We start from the raw sequence: 22,412 nt of genomic DNA, 5'->3' as shown, positions 1-22,412 counted from the left end.
GACCAGGACACACCAACTCAAAGCGGCACCAGACCCTGCCAGAAGAGATGTAAAACCTGCAGACATCTCCACGGCTACAATGATGAATACTCCCCTCCCCCACACCTCTTTCAAAATTGATGGCTCCTACACATGCGTATCACACCACATGGTGTACCTCATCAACTGCCCCCGCAACAACTATGTGCGTGAAACAAGACAATTACTATACACTCCAGTGAGCTCACACAGAAAGGTGATAAAAGAAAAACACCGTATCATCCATATACAAACTTTTCCAAAGCAATCACTCCACAGCAGGGTGAATAAAAAAAATATATTTTTTTTTTATAAAATGCTTTTTGAGGAAAAAACCTATCTAAAGATAGTTTTAATTAAGATACATTATAGCTCAAATATCTCATCATGGAATAAGGATTATAAACTCTAATTCTATAGTATGAGACAATATATTTATGTAACGTTTAAGAAAAAAGTGTTATAATGAGTTCTAATAGTTCATGGATTAGGGACCCAATTTTATGGGGCTCCAGGGGCTTCTGTATAGATTATTTAGGTTAATCTTTCTAGCTACCCAATGGGACTCGGTATCTTCTAGACTGAGCACTATCAGAGATGCTTAGTTTTGCAGTTCTCAAACAGTGGATTTGTGTCTCCAGAGATAACATGCTTGTTAACAGCAAAAATCTTTTTAAAATAAACAAATAAATATATGGAGGTGAGAAAAAACAGTCCTCAACTCTATTGTCCCTCTGCAAATTTGTGTACAGAGTCAATCCTTTACGTCTCTCTAAAAGTGCAAAGTTTCAAAAAGTTCAATGAATAGACTATTGTTGGGGGCAGAATAGATCTGGACAAGGAGAAGATGTCGAGATAAATGTGAGAAAGGAGGGACAGGAAGTAGAAACAAAAGTGAAACTGTTTGAGCAGCATATTCCAGAAGTCTTGGTCTTTCTGAGCGTAGCCTTCATTGATTTGAGATCTACCATACCATTCTCTCACTAGAAGGGAAAACCTATAATGGCAGCAGGCCATAAAAGAGACCCAGTTTGGGAATCAGAACCATTCAAGAAATATACGTTTGCTGATGATGTTTTAAAGAAATTCACACTAGTGAACTGGTGGAAGTCACTTAAGCACTTGGATTCAGACACTGTTGAAGTCTGAATCTCACTTAACAGCAGAAGCTTCTTCTGCCAGTGTAGAAAGAATATTTTCTTCCTTTGGACTAATCCATTCCAAACTGAGAAATCGTTTGGGACCTGAAAAGGCAGGAAAGCTTGTTCTTTTTCAGATTATGAACAAACAGGAAAATGAAGGTGAAGACGACCGAGTTAGCTGCAGAAGCCAATCTTAAATTTCTCATGTTGACCTGGCTGACAGTCGATTTAATGTTTGTGTTTTTTTAATATTTCATTAAACTATTTTAGTTAAAAAAACAAACAACAAAAACAAACCTGATTTTAAAAAACCTTGAATGTTTAACTAAATTCAAAAATTCATATGCTTGTTTTGTTAAAATGTTATATGTTTGCGGTTGAAGAAAAAAAATCCAGAATACATAACACTGTTGTTTTAGTTAAATGAAACAATTTAAATGTCTGTCTGGTGATGTTCTCCTCCTAATACAGCATGGCAAGAAAATCCTCCAAATATTAATGATTGACCTGTTGAATTGGAGATAATTCACCTCCCAATGACTTCATAAATCTCTGCTTCAATTACCTTTGGTAAATGAAATAACCAATCATTCATTTTCTGATATAGCTGTAAAACTAATCTAAAAAGTTTTCAAAATAAATCACTTTAAAAATGTATAGTGTGTACCTTCTAAAAATGAAACCTACATCTATCTCGGAGTTGTGAAGAATATGTATTAAGGTTATGACAACTAAGAAGAATGCACTTTTTTGTAGAAATCCATGATTAAATTGAGTCTTTCTGACTAGTGATTTAAATTAAATACACCCTGCTCCACAGCTCACTTTTCCATACTTGTCCTCAAGGGAACAAGTATTGAACACCTATTGAACAAGTATTGCCCAACACCTTCAAAAGGCAAGTCTGTGAATTTAACTTTGCTAGACACCAAAAGCCCTGGACTTAACAGAGACACTGGTTTTTGGCTCATTATAACAATTTGTAACACACCTGCTTGTTACCCTTAATTGCCCACTTCAAACCTTTTATGCATAATCATCTAACCCCCAATTGCCCATTCCAACTGACTGCCTCCCATGTATTATCCCTTCTGCTTAAATCTGTCCTAACTTGTATTTAGGTCAGACACACTGCTTCCTTCCCCAGACCTGATGGAAAGCTCTGTGAAGGTACAAGCTTTTGAGCTACAATAAACAGAAGTTGGTCCAGTAATAAATATTCTCACTTACCTTGTCTCTAATATCCTGTGACTAACACAGCTACACCACCAAGATATTTAACAATCTCACAAAAATTATTTGAGAGCACTGACAGCAGAGGTCAAAGTCACCCCCTATGCTGGCACAGAGCCGGGGGGGGACAGCTTGCATCCCTTGATTCTGAGTGCTGGGGGCTGGCTTGACCCTCCCTGTCCCCCCTTCCCACACACGCACACACACACACACTCTAGAGCAACCCCAAGGGGTACCCTAACTTGCATCCCTGATGCAGTAGGTCACTAGATAGTATGGCACTGCAGAATAGTCAGGGCACATCACACCCCAGCTACAGCATCTATCAGTGCCTCTTGAAGAGCACCCTGTGCAGGGGGCAGAAAGTCAGCATAATGTGGTTACATTAGCACCCTTGAATCCCACCACATCACTCACACAGGTGACCAGCATGATTCAACAGCACTGGCCTCTCCCCCTTGAGCTAAAGGTGTACACGTTCACAGGTAGCACTGGTAGTACACTTAGCAAGCATGCTCGGTTGTAGGCGGTGGTGTTTTTTCAATACCCTGTTAGAAGTAGGTCACACCCCCAAGCTGAAACTGTATCAACATACATGTGTCTGAAAAGTCCCTTTCCACAAGGAAAAGTGTCTTGTAGTCAGCGTTATACTCCAGGTGAGCAGAAGCCTTTAACTAATACCCCAAGTCTCAACATTAAGGTGAGAAAAACAGCACCCCAATAATCACACCTTTGGTGCAGTGCTGCGCACTCCCAAAGTGTCCTGTGCCCGCGTGCACTGAGCAGTGGGTAAAACCCGAGCTAGACTTCAGTGGTTCCACAGTCAGCAATGTTGAAGGGTAAATCCTCCTAGGACATTAACAATGACCAAGAAGGGTGGCACCAGGCTCAGTAGTTCATAGAACCACACTCGATAGCAGGAGAGCGTATAGCCAAGACCCACTCAGAGCAGGCTGTGGGGGAATGCTAATGGTCACTTAGTGAAAACCAGACTTGTCAGAAGCCAGCATTTCTGCAATGGGATTTTATTTTAAGCTTAAGTGCTGTGGAGAGAGGGGCTGGGCAGGGGAGAGACAGAAGCTTTCTCCACTTCATATTTATTAAAACACCTTGAAATGGCAGCTATGGGCCCTGCAAGAAGTGGGCTGAAAGGTTCTCTAGTTTCACCGTGGCCTCTGCTGAAACAGCAGCAACTGCTGACTCTGCTACCCTCCTACAACAGGGGGTGGAGTCACCACCTCCCACCCAACTTTCAGCAGTGGGGAAAGATACGTCACTCTACAGCAGCAGACCTGTCCTCCCTACCGACACCCCTAGGCAGAGCCAGGTCTAACATGTTAGCTGAAATAGCCACCCATCCTACTCTGTGCTTGTTCTCACAGCAGCCTCTCTATACTGCAATTAAATACCCAGAACTGGCCCGTGTCAGCTGACTCAGGCTCATGGGGCTATCAATCTGCAGTGTAGACACCCAGACTAGGGCTAGAAAAAAGATTCTGGGACCCCATGGTGAAGAGGGTGCCAGAGCCCAGGCTCCAGCCCTAGTCCAGAGCTTTACACTGCAGTTGTAGAGCCCTGCAGCCCAAACCCAAGTCAGCGGACATAGGCCAGCCACAGGTGTTTAACTGCAGCACAGACATGCCCTAAATGTTTTACTGCCTCTGGTAACTACCTGTTCTGGATAGAGCTAGCCCAGCTAATAAGGCCTACCCCTAAAGCACAGACCTGTTTTAGAATTAAAGCCCTACACATCTGACATGTGGAATATATACCCAACATATCAAGTGCCGGAATACAAAAGGTAACGAATTTGACACCACCACTGATGTCTTACAACAAACCCACAGCCAAGCTGTCACTCTGCTGCATGCCATGGCTATTCAGAACTTCACAGCTGCAGCAAGAATCAAGTTTGGTTCCTATAGCGCCACAAGCACCGAATCCCAACACCAAAGCTAAAAGCTAGCAGTACTGGGCCTATGACACAAGTCACAGTTCCATCCAGTAGGGCACAACTCTCCCTACTTGCCAGCTCATTACAGTGGCATATGTCCATAATATGAAAAAACACCTTTCTCCCTCCCAAGGAGAGGGATCCCAGCCACAGCTCAGGAATGAGATAGAACAGTTCTCTCCACTATAGTCATATTCCTTCATTGGGGATAGCAGACACAACTGTGGAAGAACAGGGTGAAACTGGAGCACATGACATACCTGAGAGCTCACACAGGGCTTCCAACTACTCTGTGACAACATCAGCAGGAGAAGTGGAAAAGGAGATGCTTTTAGAGAGCACAACATATGAAGCAAAATGAAATTTCTACAGGTTTGTGAGGGACCTCCTCAGGTTCCCATAAATCACACCCACACTGAGTCAAACAAAGAGGAAGGCTGGTGATAACCTAGGTTACTCCTTTACTATGTCACTTCAACACCCTCCCAATAAAAATGGTATGCGCTCCAGTGCCTGGATTTAAATGCTTTCCAGCTGACAGCTGCTTGGCAACTCCCTTCACTGAGCCTCACCTGCTACAGGTGTTTGCAATTTTCCTTCCTCCAGCTACTGCAGAGCAGTCTCACCTCACACAGCCTGTGTTTGTCAAGCAAGAAACAAAGTTGCATTTTTATTTTATTTTTAACAGAGTATTGCCGGGAAGGAGCAGGCAAATAAGGTGCAACATTTCTGGTCAACAAGGATAGAAAATCCTCCCTGTTAAAGGCAAAGCAGATGTATGTCTGCTCACACACAAACACACACACAGAAGAATGGGCCTCTTCCAGCAAGAAATCTTCACAGGAGAAGAAAGGGAGGAGGGAGAGTTTGGGGGAAATGGGCCCGTTCATAACGGAGGCCCTAGTCCTGCAAGTATGATTGAAGACAATGGGATGAATGCTGTGTAAAAAGTTAAGCATGGGTGAGTGTTTGTCGGATTAGGGCCTTAAAGAGGAGGGAGGAGATGTCACTTTAGATTTTATTTAGCTAAGATGTTTGAAAAGAAATACGGCTAGAGAGACAAAGAAAGCTATATTTCTGTCTGCTTTTGATGCAATGTTAATTATGCATCTTTTCACCCTTCTGGATAAAAAGGGACTAAGATTTTAAAATCCCAGGAACATCAGACTAACAAGGGGGCTCAGACAGGATGTTCAGATCCAGATATCAGCTGTCCCCCAGGGAAGGGTTTGGATCCAGGGGTCAGCTCAGCAAGGGGATAGGGACCAGAAGCAAAATGAGGGATTTGGGGGTTTACCTATTGCTGATACTGGGTCGGACAGCGGGGCCTAGGCCCAGCCATAGCTAAAGACCTACCCTCTCAATGGGGGAGGGAGGAACCATCTCTGAGAGAGTACAGTGACAATAAACAGTCTGCAAGTGCCTTTTGAAGAATTCCCCAGGCACAGGTGTAACCTACACACCTCCTGGGTGTGGTGTTCTGTCCTATCTAGTGGCACCGAGAACACTTAGAGAAAGAGAGAGATTAATGAGTCTGCTCTATAGTCTTCGCTAAGGGCCATATGGCTTTTAGCTCATGCAGTAGCGGCTCATGCCCTTAGCTCCTGAGATCCCAGGTTCAACCGTGCCCGCCGATGACTACGGTCTGTGGGCATTACACAAGCGCTGTGTTCAGCCGCATACAATAGCCCTACGTTGTCCACTCTTTCCTGAGAGCTCCACTGCTGGGGGGGATGCTCTGAGAAGGATGTGGGGGACGATAACACGCACCATTCTGGCTGGCACCACAAGCCAGAGGCAGGACTAGGAGACTGCCATAACTTAGAACAGCTCCTTGGGCTGCCTAAGTTATGCTGGAGGTCATTTCAGCCCCTGCAGCAGCTCAGACTCAAGAGGGCATAGAAGTGGCTTAAAGCCAACTTTGTCCTCACTGCCCTTGGACTTAACCTTCTGTGCTGTGCCTCCTGGAGGTACATTACAGCACAGAATCTGCTCCAGAGCTGAGGAAAGCTGCATCTGACTCCACACATGACCAAAGTTTGGGGGCATTGGGATCTGAGCTTGTCTCTCCACAATAGCACAAATTATTGTGAGTTGAGTGTTTGCCTCTAAATTGTCAGACTAGTTCTTCCTACAGACCTAGCTCAGCCCAAACCCTCCTGCCCCCATCTCCCCACCTGGCTCTGGTCTGGGCTTGCCCTCAGAAAGATGCCACCTCCTTTGGAGGAGTCCCTTCACTGCTGTACCTTTCTTCTCTGCAAGTAGGTGCTGCTTCCTGGGCCTGTGTCCATTCCCTGGGGGATGTTCGCTCCCCCTCTTGTGTTCCCTCTGCAGCCCACCTCTGTTTGCGCTGCTCGAGCTTCTGAGACCAGTCGCTGAACCCCTCATCCTCTTCCAGCTCTGAGGTCCCTGAGGGCTTAAAGTCAAACCTGAAACACAGCAGGAGAAAGATTAGAACAGCGGCACTGCAAAGGATCAAAGTTGGTACCGATGATCCCCATGCTGGTCATGGTCCTTCCCTTTGCACTAACCTGGCTATCACAACCTTCCTCTAGTAGCTCCTCTCATACCAATAAGGGCCTGGTCTCCAGAATCTCACCCGTCCTCATTCTCCATTAAAGGAGAGGTCACAAAGCAGCCTAAACCACTTAGGAAAACACCACAGAGCAGCCACTTAGGAATTCTGGTATAAGGGGAATCTCTGAACAACACAGCAACTCCACCTCACCCCCATTCCTGAGGCAAAAGAGACAGTGACCTGTCCTCTGTTCTCCTACTGATTCCTGGCTCCTCGGATGGCCTCGTGGGGCCACAGGAAATCCCGGCATAAGCTAGAGCTGCCTTCAGGCCACCAGTGCCTTCACCCCTTCCTCTAGTCCTGCACTGAGCACAGTTTGGCCAGACCAGAGACTCTGGTGAAAACTCTTCTTAAATGCATTTAGGAACCCAGGGTCCCATTCATGTTTACCCTGCAGCTTGAGTATGCCATTTACACTAGTGCCAAGTGGGTGCAAAACACTCCCAAATGAGAATGAAAGTGCTTTGCACCCACTTGGCAGTGGTGTAAATCACAACACACATGCACAGCAATGGATGAGTGAGAGAGGAAGGATGGTCCAGTGGTTAGGGCTCCAACCTGGGACTTGGGTTCAATCCACTGCTCTGCCACAGAGTCCCTGTGTGGCCTTGGGTAAGACACTTAATATCTCTGTGCCTTGGTTTCCCATCTGTAAAATGGGGATAATAGCACTGCTCTCCCCCACAGGGGTGTTGGGAGGATAAATGCATTTCAGATGATAAGGTGTGTGGATCTGTGTTAATGGGGGGGGGGGCAGACAAGTGGCTTAGATAGACTGGTCCCCATCTGTCAATGCAAACCTACCTACGTGCCTTCTGCTTCATGCCTCATTGCCATCAATAAGGGTTCTGGGATCGGTTTGTAGACAGCAACTGTTATTGATGATGTGTGAGGCAGAACACAATCTGGCTTTGCTCTTTTGTGTCTTCCTGGACTCTTCACGGCTGGTCGCAGTTTAACAAACTTGCTCTTACCCCAGCAAAGTAAGCAGATATGGATTCAGGAGGGTAGAGCCTTGGTGCTAAGAAAACCAAGGGGAATTTTGCCATTGACTCCACTGAGAACTGGATGTGCCCCGAAGGCGGCAGGTATTGGCAGTGAATAGGTGTCATTTTCCCAGTGTCACTTTCCCATTTGGATTCATAACTGCACTTTATAGTGCTCCTGAAAACACACATGTTGGCAGTTTCCCCTCCCCCTCACCCCCCCCGGCCATGCCACCCACTGCCAATTGCTGAGCTGGCACATGCCAGCGTAGTTTGGCATGGCCAAGTGCTCATCCCTCTGCCTCTTAAAAAGCCCTGCGGGGAGGGGTGGGGGGACCAAAAGGAGCTTAACCTCTAGAAAGATTTCCTATCCTTCCACTGGTGAGGGGAAAACTCTCTCTTCACTCACCAAACAGGAAAGAAAAGAGGTGAAGAAGAACTTCTATCCAACTGCCAAGAGCCTGCAGAGCTTCATCACCCTGCTGGCATGGCGCATACAGACCACATTCCAAAGCTCTGATGCAACCCAATGGCTGTGATTTAACACGAAGACACACAAAAAGCCCAGTGCACAGTTGAGCAGTAGGTGATCGGAAGGAGGATTGGCTCCTCCAGATCACATGGCTGCCTGCTGCAGAGCAACTTTGGCCCATCTTATTCTCATTGCCTCTCCCTTTCTCCTTCACCATCTAGGCTTGTGGTGACTTCAAGTGACATACCCGAGACAAAGGATGGCCAACCCCAAATGTTAAAAAAATCACGGTCGGGCCTCGAGAAATCTTGAGATTGGCTTAAAACCAATGAGATTTTTTTAATAGATAAATGTGTGGTGGGGGGGTCTTGTTTGTTTTCTGAGTTCGGAGCCTTAGGGATTACATACATTTTCCAGCTTTTCTCTGCAACCGCGAGGGCTAGAAACTTACTTTTTAAAAATAATGAAAGCTGAGATTCTCCTATTCACGTGACTCCAGCAGCTGAGTCTTTGGGGGGGAAAATCAGCTATCACAAGCCTTGTGACAGCTGACAACAACAGACAGGCCCAGATTTAAGTACCCATAATGCCCCACATCTCCAGAAGGACCCTAGTAATACAAGGATCTTCAGTAACTGGGGTGATGTTCACTCCTGTCCCAAATCAGATGGTCAGCCAGTGGAGAAGCCAAGGATGTCTTTCAGGGTTCTTCATGATGTTTTCCCATTGAACCTTCCCATATTGACTAAGTGATACAATGACAATCTGTGATGTCACAGGTGAAAGTGGATTAGGATTTACTATTCCTGTAGTTCCTAGAGGCCCCGAGCGAGACACTATGCTCGACTGTATTCATACAAATAGTAAGAGAGTCCCTGCCACAAAAAGCTAACAATCTGAATAGACAGGGTAGGAAGTATGATTCCTGTTTTACCAATGACCAGCTAAAGCACAGACAGGGGAAGAGACTTGCCCAGGACACACAGGGAACTCTGTGGCAGAGCCAGGAAAAGACTTCAGGTCTTCCGAATCCCTGGTCAAGGCCTGTGGGAACAGTGGTCCTTGAGTGGGAAGCTCAGCCCTTAAAGGCATAGATAAAGGCCATATGCCAGTTGGGGGTAGCCAGAGCACAGCCCACTCCAGTCATTCCCTGTCATAACTATAAAGGGAAGGGTAACAGCCCTCCTGTGTACAATACTATAAAATCCCTCCTGGCCAGAGACTCCAAAATCCTTTTACCTGTAATGGGTTAAGAAGCTCAGGTAACCTGGCTGACACCTGAGCCAAAGGACCAATAAGGGGACAAGATACTTTCAAATCTTGGTGGGGGGAAGGCTTTTGTTTGTGCTCTTTGTTTGGTGGGAGTTCGCTCTTGGGACTAAGAGGGACCAGACATCAATCCAGGCTCTCCAAATCTTTCTGAACAAGTCTCTCATATTTCAAACTTGTAAGTACAGCCAGGCAAGGCGTGTTAGTTTTATCTTTGTTTTCTCAACTTGTAAATGTACCTTTTGCTAGGGTGTTTACCTCTGTTTGCTGTAACTTTGAACCTAAGGCTAGAGGGGGGTCCTCTGGGCTCTTTAAGTTTGATTACCCTGTAAAGTTATTTTCCATCCTGATTTTACAGAGATGATTTTTACCTTTTTCTTTAATTAAAAGCCTTCTTTTTAAGAACCTGATTGATTTTTCCTTGTTTTTAGATCCAAGGGGGTTGGATCTTGATCCACCAGGAGTTGGTGGGAGAAAGGAGGGGGGATGGTTAATTTCTCCTTGTTTTAAGATCCAAGGCGTTTGGATCTGTATTCACCAGGGAATTGGTGAAGAGTCTCTCAAGGCTATCCAGGGAAGGGAATTAGCACATTGGGAGTGGTGGCAGCGGACCAGATCTAAGCTGGTAGTTAAGCTTAGAAGTTTTCATGCAGGCCCCCACATCTGTACCCTAAAGTTCAGAGTGGGGAAGGAGCCTTGACATTCCCTGACCCCAATGGCCTCCTTTTGCCAAGGACAGAGACAGGGGTATGCTCCGTGGCAAATCCCCAGCAGGGGACTGGCAGGTGGTCCCCATTCCCTCTGCGATGCTCAAGAATCTGCCCCCATGTCCCGACTGCAGCCCCTTGACCTTTCTGAAATACCACCCCCAGCGCTCCGGCTGCAAAGGTTGGATGCCACTGGGCTGGAGTTTGGGGTAATTTTGATTTCACAGCCTAGTCTCCCCCTTACTCCCCTCAGAACTCAGGATCACCCAGGAGGAGAAGTAAAAGGGGTGAGAGTGGGGCTGGCATAACACTGCTCCCACACTTCAATACTAAATGGATTGGCGCCACTCCAGCATCCAGACCTACAGGGAAGCCACCACAGCTGTCTGGGGGGGAAAAAATGTAACCCGGATTTTCTTTGGGGGCTGTGCAAAGCCCCTCCCCCCAAGGAAACGATGAGGGCCTGTTTACACAAAGATGAGTTGCATGAATGGGGTGAGTCACTTTACGGGGGCGTGGTGTTTACACAAGAGAAAGCAAAGACTTATGGAAGATTAATGGCAGGCTGACCCCAGCTCAGCAAGCCAGCCCAGGTGGCCGTCAGCAGCTGCAGAAGAGGCTGGAGAGAAGGAAACGCGATTTTAGAGTGCGGCACAATAGCTCAGTGCTATCGGTGTGAGCGTATAACAAAGCAAAGAGGTCGGCTAAGGCTCATCCATAAAAGCCAGAAGTCAAGATGGCCAGCGGGCAGGTTTTGAGGGAGGATGGATTTTACTATCAAACCTCCCCGTTGTTCTGGGGCATCTGGATGTGGGATTTGGGTCCAGGCTCATCCCTACTGAAATGATACCTATAGGTTTCCCAACACTCTCCCTAACCCTCAGCACTCCATCTAGAAATATTTGCATGTGTATTTGTAAGGGGAATTGAACCCAGGACCTCTGGATCTTTATTAAAAAAAAAAAAAAAAAAAAGCACAAACTTCACTGCCTGAGCTAAGGGACTAGCTCACCTCTAGTGCCAAGCTCATAAACCTCTCTATGTTGTCTGCCCGTCAAAGCGGCACAAAGAGTCACATAATCCTAGCATGGGTTACTTTGGTCTCTATTGGCCCCGGTGGAAAGATGCCCACAAGCTTCCGATCTTTTCCCCATCCTCAAAGAGTGAGGCTAGTTCTCCTGCACTGGGGTTATTTATTTTAAATTATAAAGCATGCCTCAGACCTCTCTGCGTGACCTATCGCTTTTCTCCTCCTTCTTTGCGGGCTGATGTTTATCAACAACCTTTTAATCTGCTACTGTACACTTGGATCTTTTGTCACTCAGGCCAAAAATCTCCAAACATACCTGCCTACAATTAGGCTCCTAAATCCATATTTAGGAGCCTAAATAAAAGTGTCCTGATTTTTCAGAAAATTCTCAGCACCAACAAAGCCCACCGAAGGCAACAAAAACTGCCAGGTGCTCGGCATCTTTGACAAGCAGGCCACTTTTATTTAGGTACCTAAATATGGTTCCAGGTTCCTAAATTTAAACATTCAGGTTACAAAATTTTGGCTTTGAGCCTGATTCATTCCTCTTTTTCTAAAACACCTAAAACTCCCAGTAAAATCAATGGGAGCTTGTACTGTGCAATGAATCCCTGCCTATCAACAGAAAGAGAATGACCATGAGCCAAAGGGCAAGTCTGGGAAGGGCAGGTCTCCGCTCCGGGCCCTCCCTTAATACAGCTGGGGATTTTGTTCCTATTTATTTGTATATTGCCAGAAACTGTCAACCCCCCACTGTATCATATATGACAAATGGATCAAACACATTTTCTGTAATTACTCCCCCAAAAAGTTGCCCCCCCCCACACACCCACACCTTTTTTCTCTATTCTTCCCTTCCCTTCCTTGTTTTGCTGCGCCTTTTTCACTCTTTTCAATGGGACTACTAAAGCTAAACACACGCATAAGGCCCACTCCTGTAAAGACTTACGCAGGTGCTTAACTTTTATACATTGTGAATAGTCCCCCTTGGTGTAAATGGGACCATTCACGGGGCATAAAGTTAAGCATGTGTGCAAGTTTTTGCAGGGCAGGGCCTCTGTGTTTGCATTATTGGGGGTGCTATTTTTTTTACTGTAACTGCTGCTTTGATGCCTTGTGCAAGTCACTTAATTTTGCTGTGGCTCTAGACATCTGTAAAATAAAGATATCTGCCTCAGCAAGATGATTTGAGACTTTGTTAATGAATGTTTGTAAAGCGTTTTGTGATCCTGGTATGAAGGGTGGTCTAGAAATGCTCTCAATTAATATTATATGGCACATCTTACATTTTTAATGAAATGCGTTTCTTTTTAGAGTAGTAGAAATATTTAAATTTTCCAAATATTGATGAAATGCTTTTCACAAAGAAAGGAAACATTTTCACAAGAATTTGAAAATAAAAATCTTGAGAATTTTTTTTTAAATCCTGAAGAAAATTGAATTCTTTTCATGAAAAATTCTGCATTTTTTCACTAAAAAATTAGAGTTGTTTTCATGAATAAATTCAGATGTTTTCCTTTAATTTTTTTTCACAAACAAATTTTGATTTGTTTTCCCCATAATTTCCTCATAATTTCGTTTGCTGTTTTTGTGTTTTGATCCTGATCCTACAATCACTTATGCACATGCTCAACCATCAGTGGTGAAGTTAAGCACATGTATAAGTGGTAGCAGGATGAGGGCCTTACAGAGCTGGTTGACACTTTTTAAAAATTCAAATGAAAAATTATCACTATTTTTTTCAGTCAGCTCCACTTCTTGTCTAACTTGGGCCCTGATCCTACAAAACACTTAATATGCTTAAACAAGTTCTGTAGACTTCAACAGAACTATGCATATCCTTAACGTTAACCATGTGTTTAAACACTTTGCTGAATTGGGGTCTTATACATCAATTTAACCCTTATTGAACTCTCCTCATTTAAACTCCTAGCCCCCTGCATTTTTATCACCTAGGAAAATTAAAAACTGTCCCCCTAAAAGGGTTGTTGGCAGTAGGAATAGAACCTGGGATCTCTGAATTTTAAAGCATAAGCATCAATCTAAAAAAACCCTCCTTTGCCAACTAATCCCATCAACCTTTTGATGTGGCCCAGCCACCACTAGACAGGGACAGAGCAGCACACTGAGTGGGTCTGGGTAACACAAGCACTAGCATATAGTGAGGATTTTTAACACTAGAACAGTGCATGTTTGAAGAGTGTTCTACATTCAAGCTCATCTTACTGGTTTTCCTGGACTGGCAGCCCACTCTCTGAGAAGGAGTTGGTGTTGTTCAAGCCATCTTCTGCCTGGGACCGCTGCTGTTTCTCCCGTTCCCTTCTACGCCGCTCTCTCGCTGCCTCCTCCTCATCCTCTACACTCCACTGTGCTGTCAGCCTGTCAACCAGAAGGGAAATGCATTCTTAATGCAGGCAGCCAGTTCCAAGAGAAGCAAATGAAGGGAAAACGTCCTGGAATCTCAGAATAAAACACAGCACTGGGTGGGCCCCATTCTGTGAGCTTCACTCCTGCCAAGGAGCACTTACTTACCCTAGCAGCATGCCTGGAAGCCAAGGCACTTGTGTAAGTGCTACACAACATGAGAAAGTAGGATTGCAGAATCAGGCCTTGTATGAGAGGACTGGATTGCTTCTTAGGGGATGGGTAACAGTGTGTATGGTAGAATCATAAGAACATAAGAATGGCCATAGTGGGTCAGACCAAAGGTCCATCTAGCCCAGTATTCTGTCTTCCGACAGTGGCCAGTGCCAGGTGCCCCACAGGGAATGAACAGAACAGGTAATCATCAAGTGATCCATCCTGTCTCCCATTCCCAGCTTCTGGCAAACAGAGGCTAGGGACACCATTCCTGCCCACCCTGGCTAATAGCCATTGATGGACCTATCCTCTATTGGTGGGAGGGATAGCTCAGTCGTTTGATCATTGGCCTGCTAAACCCAGGGTTGTGAATTCAATCCTTGAGGAGGCCACTTAGAGATCTGGGGCAAAAATCAGTACTTGGTCCTGCTAGTGAAGGTAGGGGGCTGGACTCTATGACCTTTTTTTCAGGGTCCCTTCCAGTTCTATGAGATAGGTATATCTCCATATATTAATATCTAGTTCTGTTTTTGAATTTATCTAGTCTTTCACATATGAAGTGACAATATGTCCCATTCTAAATGTTTCATGGGGATGCATCCATTTCAATGAAATTTTCAATGGGAAAAAAGTCAGAACAAATCGTTTCTCATTTTGTTTCAATAAGGTAAAAACATTTCTTTTTGACTATCATTGCAAGTCATTTCATGCTGACCTTTATACTAAATATCGATTTCACTATTACATTATATTTAATACGTTATAGGTAAATATTTTACTATAATATGAAAATCAACATGAAATAAATTCAAATGATATGGTCGAAATGAAACATTTTGACTTTATCAAAACAAACCATTTGAATGGTCCCAAATTTCAATTTTTCAGAATTTTCATTCTGTGGGAAATTTCAATATTTCAGCTTTTATTTCCCATTTGGAATTTCCCCCCTCTCCCTCCCCCACCCACCGCAAAATGCTGGAATTTCCCACGGGACAGAAGTTCTAGTTTCCAACCAGCTCTGGTATCCCACAGGATGCTCAACAGCACGACTCACACTGCCTCAGTGGGGGTGCTGCTGAGAAATCCCACACTGCAGGGAAATTCTTCCTACAGCACCTGGTACCACCTACGCGATAGGTATCACCCCCACAGCCTGCCCACGCTTGCTGCGGGATAGACGTCCTGCTTTCTCGGTTTGATCATCTGGTCGTTTTCCCTGTGTGTCATCCAGCCTCAGCTGGCAGTGACTGAAAAGGGCATGTGAAAAGAGTGTATGGATCTCTGTCCAGGGGGCAGCTATTCATATCACACTGATATCATGGCAACTGATGGCCTTTCTGGCAGGCTCAACAAAAAGATCTAGCATTGGATGGCCTGGGAAACTAAATCACCTTCTAACCCCTAGGTGAGAGTTGAAGCACCTTGACAGGGCCGCATGGGGGAAGTGTGCTGCGTAGCTGTTCTGTACATGATGGTCCTGATTCAGGAAAGGACTTAAGCAAGTGCACTTAAAAGGGATTTCAGCACATGCTTAAGTGCTGTGCAGAGCAGGGATTCGTTCCATAATCTGGGCCAAAGGAAGGATTTCAGACCTCAGCTCTGTTAGTTCTGCCCCCTGCAGTAACATTAAAAGAATGACAAATATTATATATAACAACGATCCAGTTCTCGGAAATCCCAGGCCCTGAAGCGGAAAGGTTGCCCAATACTGTGAGAAATCCAAATCCAAGTTTGTGGGCCCCTGAACTCCCAGGGAGAGAGCCCTACGCAGAGCAGACCTTGACAGGTTTTCTTAATCAGCTGAGTAGTTATATTTTAATCAGAATTCCTGTGCCAAGCTGTTCTCTTGCTACAATGGTGCAGGGAATGTCGGAGGAGGGTACCTAGCGCTATCACTCAGCAGGGCTTCAGCTGTGCTCTGTACTGTTTCCTTCCTCCCTTGCATAGAAGAAAATCCTGGCTTGGCTTCTCCCAGAATGTCCCAGCCTCCAGATAATAAACCCTCTGTCAGCAGAGCGACCTCTCGGATCCCAGAGGAAACGATAAGGCCGCGGCAACTTTCCTACACTGGTGATAACATGAATTTTCACGCGGGATCCGCTCCTCCCCTTCTCGCCTCTTTCAGCACCATACTGATCTTGGCGTGAGAGGGACAAGCCATATCAGTGACCCGACCAGTCTAACTTCAGCACAGCAGAACACCAGCCCAGCCCTGCCAGACTCCTGCTTCCACAGGGTCTCAGACTACAGCTGTAATAGGGTGAGGCCTGAGTCATTCATGGCCCCTATCAGCAGGGCTCCAGCTGAAATAGCCAGGGCTCCAATCCTTTTGCTTCATTGTAGTGGTGAGTCTATCTGACCCTACCCAGTTGCTGCCAATGAGCACTCCCGCTCAGTACAAGGCGCCAGGTTAATGAGGGCTCCAGATTGAGAGCGGAATTTGAAGGGGGCAGATGTTCCCCTGGAGATATTTTTGCAAACATACATAAAGGAGAGCTTTGAGCAAAACATTGGTTTTTGATCAAAGAGCAAGGTCCTTTGTTATGTTGATGATTTGTAATGAGAGTAACATCCAGAGGCTCCAGGAGCGAGGGCCCATTGTGCTAGGTGCTGTACACACCAGAAGGCTGGTGTACATGTAAAGCTGCACCAGCTTAACTAAAGGCGTGATTGGAAAGTGATTTAGTTACACTGGTGCAAAAGGCTGTGTGGACATGCTTATTGCAGTTTAAACAAGGCTCAATTTTAAATCTTTACCTTAAATCGGTTAGGGATAGGTTTAAGCAAAACCTAAATAAACTACTCAAACCAGAATAATGTTCCCACAGGGGTTTGCACCATCTTAACTAACCTGATGCAAACGGGTGTGTAGACAGGATCATAGAGAAAGATGGCCCCTACCCCAAAGAGCTTACAATCTAAACAGACAAGACAGAGAAAGTGTGGGGATGGGAAACTGAGGCACAGTAACTTATCCAAGGATGCACAACAGGTGACTGGCAGAGCTGGGTAGAGAAACAGGTCTCCTGACTCTCAATCTACTGCCTTAGCTCTTAGACCACACTGCCTCAGAGTAATTCTTGCAAAGTGCTTTCCCCAGGCAGCTGTCAAGAGCCATCACTAAGGTGTCTCAAGCCAGGCATCCAAAATCATCAGTTACCTTTGAGAATCTTGGCCAGCATATTTGATGTTTCTTTGACTAGCTTGTTTCCCAGCCTTTTTTTGTGTGTTCTCAGACAACAATGTGTCTGAGCTCACCTCCATTTAAAGCTTCTTGCCATCCCAGTGTGGCACTACAGCACATGGCAAGCATGCCAAAGACCTCAGAGGAGTTGGCGAGGAGGACTGAAAGAGCACAGAGAGAGTGGAGATTCCAGCTCACTAGTGGGGTGTAGCAAAGTTACAGTGCACAGCCCAGCCCTGATTTCTCGTTCCCCCACCCCACCCCACCCTGCCACACACACAGGAATGGGCTTCTCCTGCCGTCACGACCCAGCACCACTGCCAGAAGGGACACTGCATTTTCTAAAAATTACATAACGTGAATTAAATTGCACCCCCCTTCTCCCATCCTGCCTCTTCCACCCTGCCCTACTCTACACAGGAACAGAGAGCATGAAGCCACGAGAAACAAGACCCAAGCAAACCCCCTTCTTCATTCATTCCACACTCATATTTACTGTTTTCTCCATAGTTCCCATAGAAACAGTTGTCTGTGGTCCTGGCAAGGAGCCAAGGTGGGATGGGGGGGGGGGAGTTAAGATATATAAATGAAGTCATTCATTAAGCTCTGCCTCAACCTCCCTTTTTTATGTGACAGAACTTGATAAGAGTCTCTGATTCAGAAAGGATCTTAACCCCGTCTGTCCTGGACTCCCCTAGTCATAAGGTGTGAGGGCCACATTTTTGCCAGAGTGAGTGGGATTTTTGGAATTCACCTGATATTCCCCAGGGGGCTGCAGTGGGACAGAATTATAACTACCCCCCCAGGGATGAACTGGAGTCTCCCGGGGGGGCTCCAGTAGAAATTGTGTGACAGTCATTTACATTATCAAATGAGCTTGGCTTGCAGCCCTCTCTGTTTCCCTCTCTGTTGGATTCTCTCTCCATGACCTCACCGGCTCACTATTCTGTCACTGCATCTTCTGAACTGGCTGTGTGGAATGTGAACGGAGGACAATAAGAACAAGAACAACCATATTGGGGGGGCGGGAGGGAGAAATTAAAATGATTGCTTGGCCCAGTTGAAAGATACCCACCAAATTCACCCTGCCAAAGGACAGCCTGGCGTATTGGCTTCTCTTCCAACTGACCCACATTGCAATTATCCCAGTGCTGAGAGCCTCTTTGCCATAAACATGTGGGTCGCTGCTTTCTATTGTGCTGCACAGTGTTCAAAGGTCCGGGGCCTCCAGCTGGAGGGAAGTGCCGTCATGCTGAAAGCCTCTCCCAGGCTTCTGTCAGGAAGAGGGGGTGTACCGAACAGTCCCAGCTGCAGCTCAGGCTGGGGTTTCTCTCTGATGTCACTTGTTTGTCAATGGCGCTGCTAAAAATGTCCCGTCTTCAAAACTTTGGAGCAGATTTGGTGAATTTCAGTGCTCAAGAAGTGTAGGGGCTGGGAGCACTGGCCAGATCCGGGCATTGCACAAGCAGGCTCTGGCCAAGCTGTCTTTACTACAGCTCTGCCAACGTGACTCCAAACTGGCCTGGATGTAACACACGTGCGCAAGCTCACTCCCTGCCATTCCAGTCCTAAGTAGGAGCTGCTAATCACACAGTGGCTTAAAGAAATGGATATTATCCACTAGACTTAGGCCTGGTTTACACTTAAAACTTCTACCCGCATAACTACATCAGTCAGGGATGTGGGGGGGGGGGAGGTAAACACCCTAGTGACACAGCTATGCTGACAAAACCCCCACTGTAGACACAACCAAAGAGCGCATAGCTAACATCATCTGGGGAGATGGTGTTCCTATACTGGCAGAAACACTCTTTCTGTCGGCATATGCTGAGTCTACACTAGGGGGCCGGGCCAGCATAGCTATGCCAATATAGGGTCTGTAGTGTAGACCTAGCCTTAGAACATACATGTTCATTACACTTGTGGGGTTTAGCCTTATGGGTAAGGATCAGAGCTGAAGGATTAGTACAGTCCATTATCTCACTGTATCCAGCCCTTCCCTCCCTTGCCCCCCAACATACAGCCAGTTTGCCTATTTTCAGTTGCAAATGTACATCACAATGAATAACCCATAGATCCAGAAATTGCACGTTAGGGACCATTTGACGTTCATCGCCTCTGAATCTCCCTTGCTTTAAATGCAGCCTTTCTACCAAACAATGTAAAGACTCTTCTGCACAGCACAGCCTCCCCCCACCCCCACCCCACCCCCTGCCATAGGCCTGCATCTTCCTCAGCGTATCCTTACACCTGGGAGTCCTAACTTTTGTGACGTCCTAACTTCTTGATGCAGAGACAGCTGCAAATATGTCCCGAGCACATGACATGAGGTCAATGTGCAGAGAAGAACCAAAGAAAAGGAGGTGGAGAAAGAGGGAAAACTTGGACAGTCTCACATACACAGTGGGTCTGAGTTTGACCTCCTTTCTACCCCATCCCCGGGGTTGCATAGGGCGTGATTGAGGCCAGGCCATGATAATACCAAAATGCATTGGAATGGATTATTTATGACTGATTAAACTGTGCTCACTTGCCATGCGGCTCTTTTGCAGTAACCTTTATGTAACCTTTATGATCCTGCCTCCCATCCCCTGCACTGTGAACCCTGGGGAAATTCAGGGATGTTCAAAGCTCAAGCTTTGACTTGGGCCAGCTGTGGGCTTGTCTACACTGGCAATTAACAGCACTACAACTTTCTCGCTCAGGGGTGTGGGAAAACACCCACCTGAGCGCAGCAAGTTGCAGCAGTGTAAAGTGCCAGTGTAAACAGTGCCCCAGCGCTGGTAGCTACGCCCCTCGTGGAGGGTTTTTTTTAGAGCGCTGCGAGAGCTCTAAAATTCTAACAATTCCGCGGCAGCGCTTTAGCATTGCCAGTGGATCCAGATCTGGAGTTCCTCTAACTCTGCTCGTTTGAGACATGGTGGCTGTTAACTCCCACTCCCCACAACCAAGGATTTCAAGGAAGGTCACGTTCCCTGGGGCATACTCCTCACCCACGCTAGAGGAAATGATAGTGGCCAGGCAGGAGAATTTCTGGCACAGCTTCTGCCGTCTTTAAGGGAAGTGCCCCAGACTCTGGGAAGCTTTTGCGTGGTTCACAGCTAAAAGGAAGTTTTGCTGGCCCAGAACCAGCTCTCAGCACTGAAGCTAATTCCAGAAAGGAAAATGAAAAACCTCCAATGGGGGCTAGACTTCAAGGATCTGTGCCAGAATTCAATACCCCTATGCAAGTGAATTCAGCATTCCTGTCTCCTGAGCTACAGTCAGGGGCGGCTCCAGGCACCAACGCAGCAAGCGAGTGCCTGGGGCGGCAAGCCGCAGGGGGCGGCATGCCGGTCGCCGTGAGGGCGGCAGTCAGGCCGCCTTCGGCGGCATGCCTACGGGAGGTCTGCCGGTCCCACGGCGAGGCCGAAGACGCAGGACTGGCAGATCACCCGCAGAAACGCCGGCGAATCCGCATGACCAGCGAACCGCCTGCCGAAGGCCGCCTGAATGCCGTGCTTGGGGCGGCAAAAAACATAGAGCCGCCCCTGGCTAGAGTGGCAGCAAGTGCTATAAAATTATTTTCTTTGGTGCCTGTGTATGTGAGGCAATCTTGTCCCCCTTCTTCCCCACCCGCATACACAAGGACCAGGGTAGGTGAAGGTAGCCTCAGGCTTTGGGATCACCTACTAGCACTCACAGCTGCAATTTATTACATATGCAGCCATACATTCTGGATGGTATTTCCAAAAATCACTCAGTGTTAACCTAACTCTGCTCCCATTGGACTCAATGGTAAAACTTCCATTGACTTCAATAGGAGCCAGGTTAGGCCAATGCTAAGTGCTTCTGAAAATACTACCCTAGAGAAGGAGGGGTGTCTGAAGCTGAAAGCAGGTGGCAATGGCAGCCCTGTGGATGTTTCCCCAGCACCCCTCCCATTAGTTTTAGCCAAGAGGGAAGGGAGAGGAAGATTCCACAGACTTATTCATGGGGTCTTCCCTTTTCCAATAAACCCATTTCTAGTGACAACCAGCAAATGTGACCTAGGTGACCCACAAGACATCCGGATAGACTAAGACCTACGTCAATCAACTGATTCCTCCTGCTGCTGACTTAATATTAAGGGTACATTTAGAATTAGTTCATAAAGGATTAATAGATGTGATAAGCATGTTATAGACATGAGTTGGCCTTGTTATAGATGGTTTTAAGGGCATCAGCAGAAGATTATAAATTATGGTTATAAGCAACCTATTGACCTGTTGGACCCTATAACAATTGATTAAACCATCCATTAATCATTTATTAATCTTTATAAATGATAAGTAAAAGTACCCTTAATACCAAATGTGACTGATCATTGTCTATGGCATGTTCTTGTGGTCTTTATCTATTCAAATAATGGGGCTTCCACTGCTTCCCTTGAGGAGATTGTTGCAGTGTGGCTATCAGACATCCCTGTTTGAAGACATGTACTGTAAGTTTTCTGCTGTTCAGTTTACTCCCATTACGGCTAGCCATACATCCCTTGGGTCAAACTAGCATCCAGCATGATTTCTCACAAGGTCCTATGATCAATGGAAATCAATGGGGGTAGGTGCCTAGGGACTTCTTCTTTTGACAGTCCCAATAGGCACCCAGCTACCTCTTTAGACGTCTAAATACCTTTTAAAACATCAGGCCCCAAGTCACTTACCCAAGGTCACCCAGGAAACCTGTAGCAGAGCAGGGAACTGAACCCAGCTCTCCAGCTAGCTCCCAACCACTGGATCATCCTTCTTCCTATGGAATGCAGGAGAAAGTGGTTTCACTCCTCAACACAAGGCACAATTTTCCCTCCGGCCGACAAAATGACTACAACAGGGGGTATCTTTAACTTAGATGACCAGACAATGGAGCCATGTTTCTTGGGAGATAGGATTCTATGACCTATGATTAATGTTGTTTAATAGCAAAGACTCAGTACAATCATTACCTACTTTGGCAGGTAGGAGTGGGTTGGATAGTATGAAGAAGATGGGGGAAACCCTGTGACAGATATCCATCTAGGCAGGGAGGCTAGTCTCCCAACCTATCCCTCAAGGGAAGAAATGTTTATTTTGGCGCTGAAAGATTAGCTCATTGTTCAGACACGCATATAAAGACATCACTGTGCTGGACCATTATTAGTTCAATTACTGGGCTGCAAAGCTCAGTATGGAGTCTTTGTTACAACGTTTAGACTAGAAGAGCACTGGGGGGGAAATGATGCATATAATTCATCCTATGCCT

General features: G+C 46.1%; 1 protein-coding gene across 4 annotated transcripts in view; it reads right to left on the bottom strand.

The window, feature by feature from the left end:
* The window catches only part of LSP1 (lymphocyte specific protein 1), an 85,736-nt gene that overhangs the window by 32,517 nt on the left and 30,807 nt on the right, over positions 1-22,412 (bottom strand). For 2 of the 4 annotated variants that reach the window (XM_065402513.1, XM_065402514.1), the window contains exons 2-3: positions 13,616-13,768; positions 6,594-6,776 (exon numbers count right to left, since the gene is read on the bottom strand). In XM_065402513.1, the coding sequence (XP_065258585.1) occupies positions 6,594-6,776; positions 13,616-13,768 (336 nt within the window). The remainder of the gene's footprint in view (positions 1-6,593; positions 6,777-13,615; positions 13,769-22,412) is intronic. The other 2 variants (XM_065402517.1, XM_065402515.1) reach the window with 2 other exon arrangements.

Source organism: Emys orbicularis, chromosome 4, assembly GCF_028017835.1.
Source record: "Emys orbicularis isolate rEmyOrb1 chromosome 4, rEmyOrb1.hap1, whole genome shotgun sequence".
NCBI classification, from domain to species: Eukaryota; Metazoa; Chordata; order Testudines; family Emydidae; genus Emys; species Emys orbicularis.
This window is presented reverse-complemented; position numbering and strand designations above follow the sequence as displayed.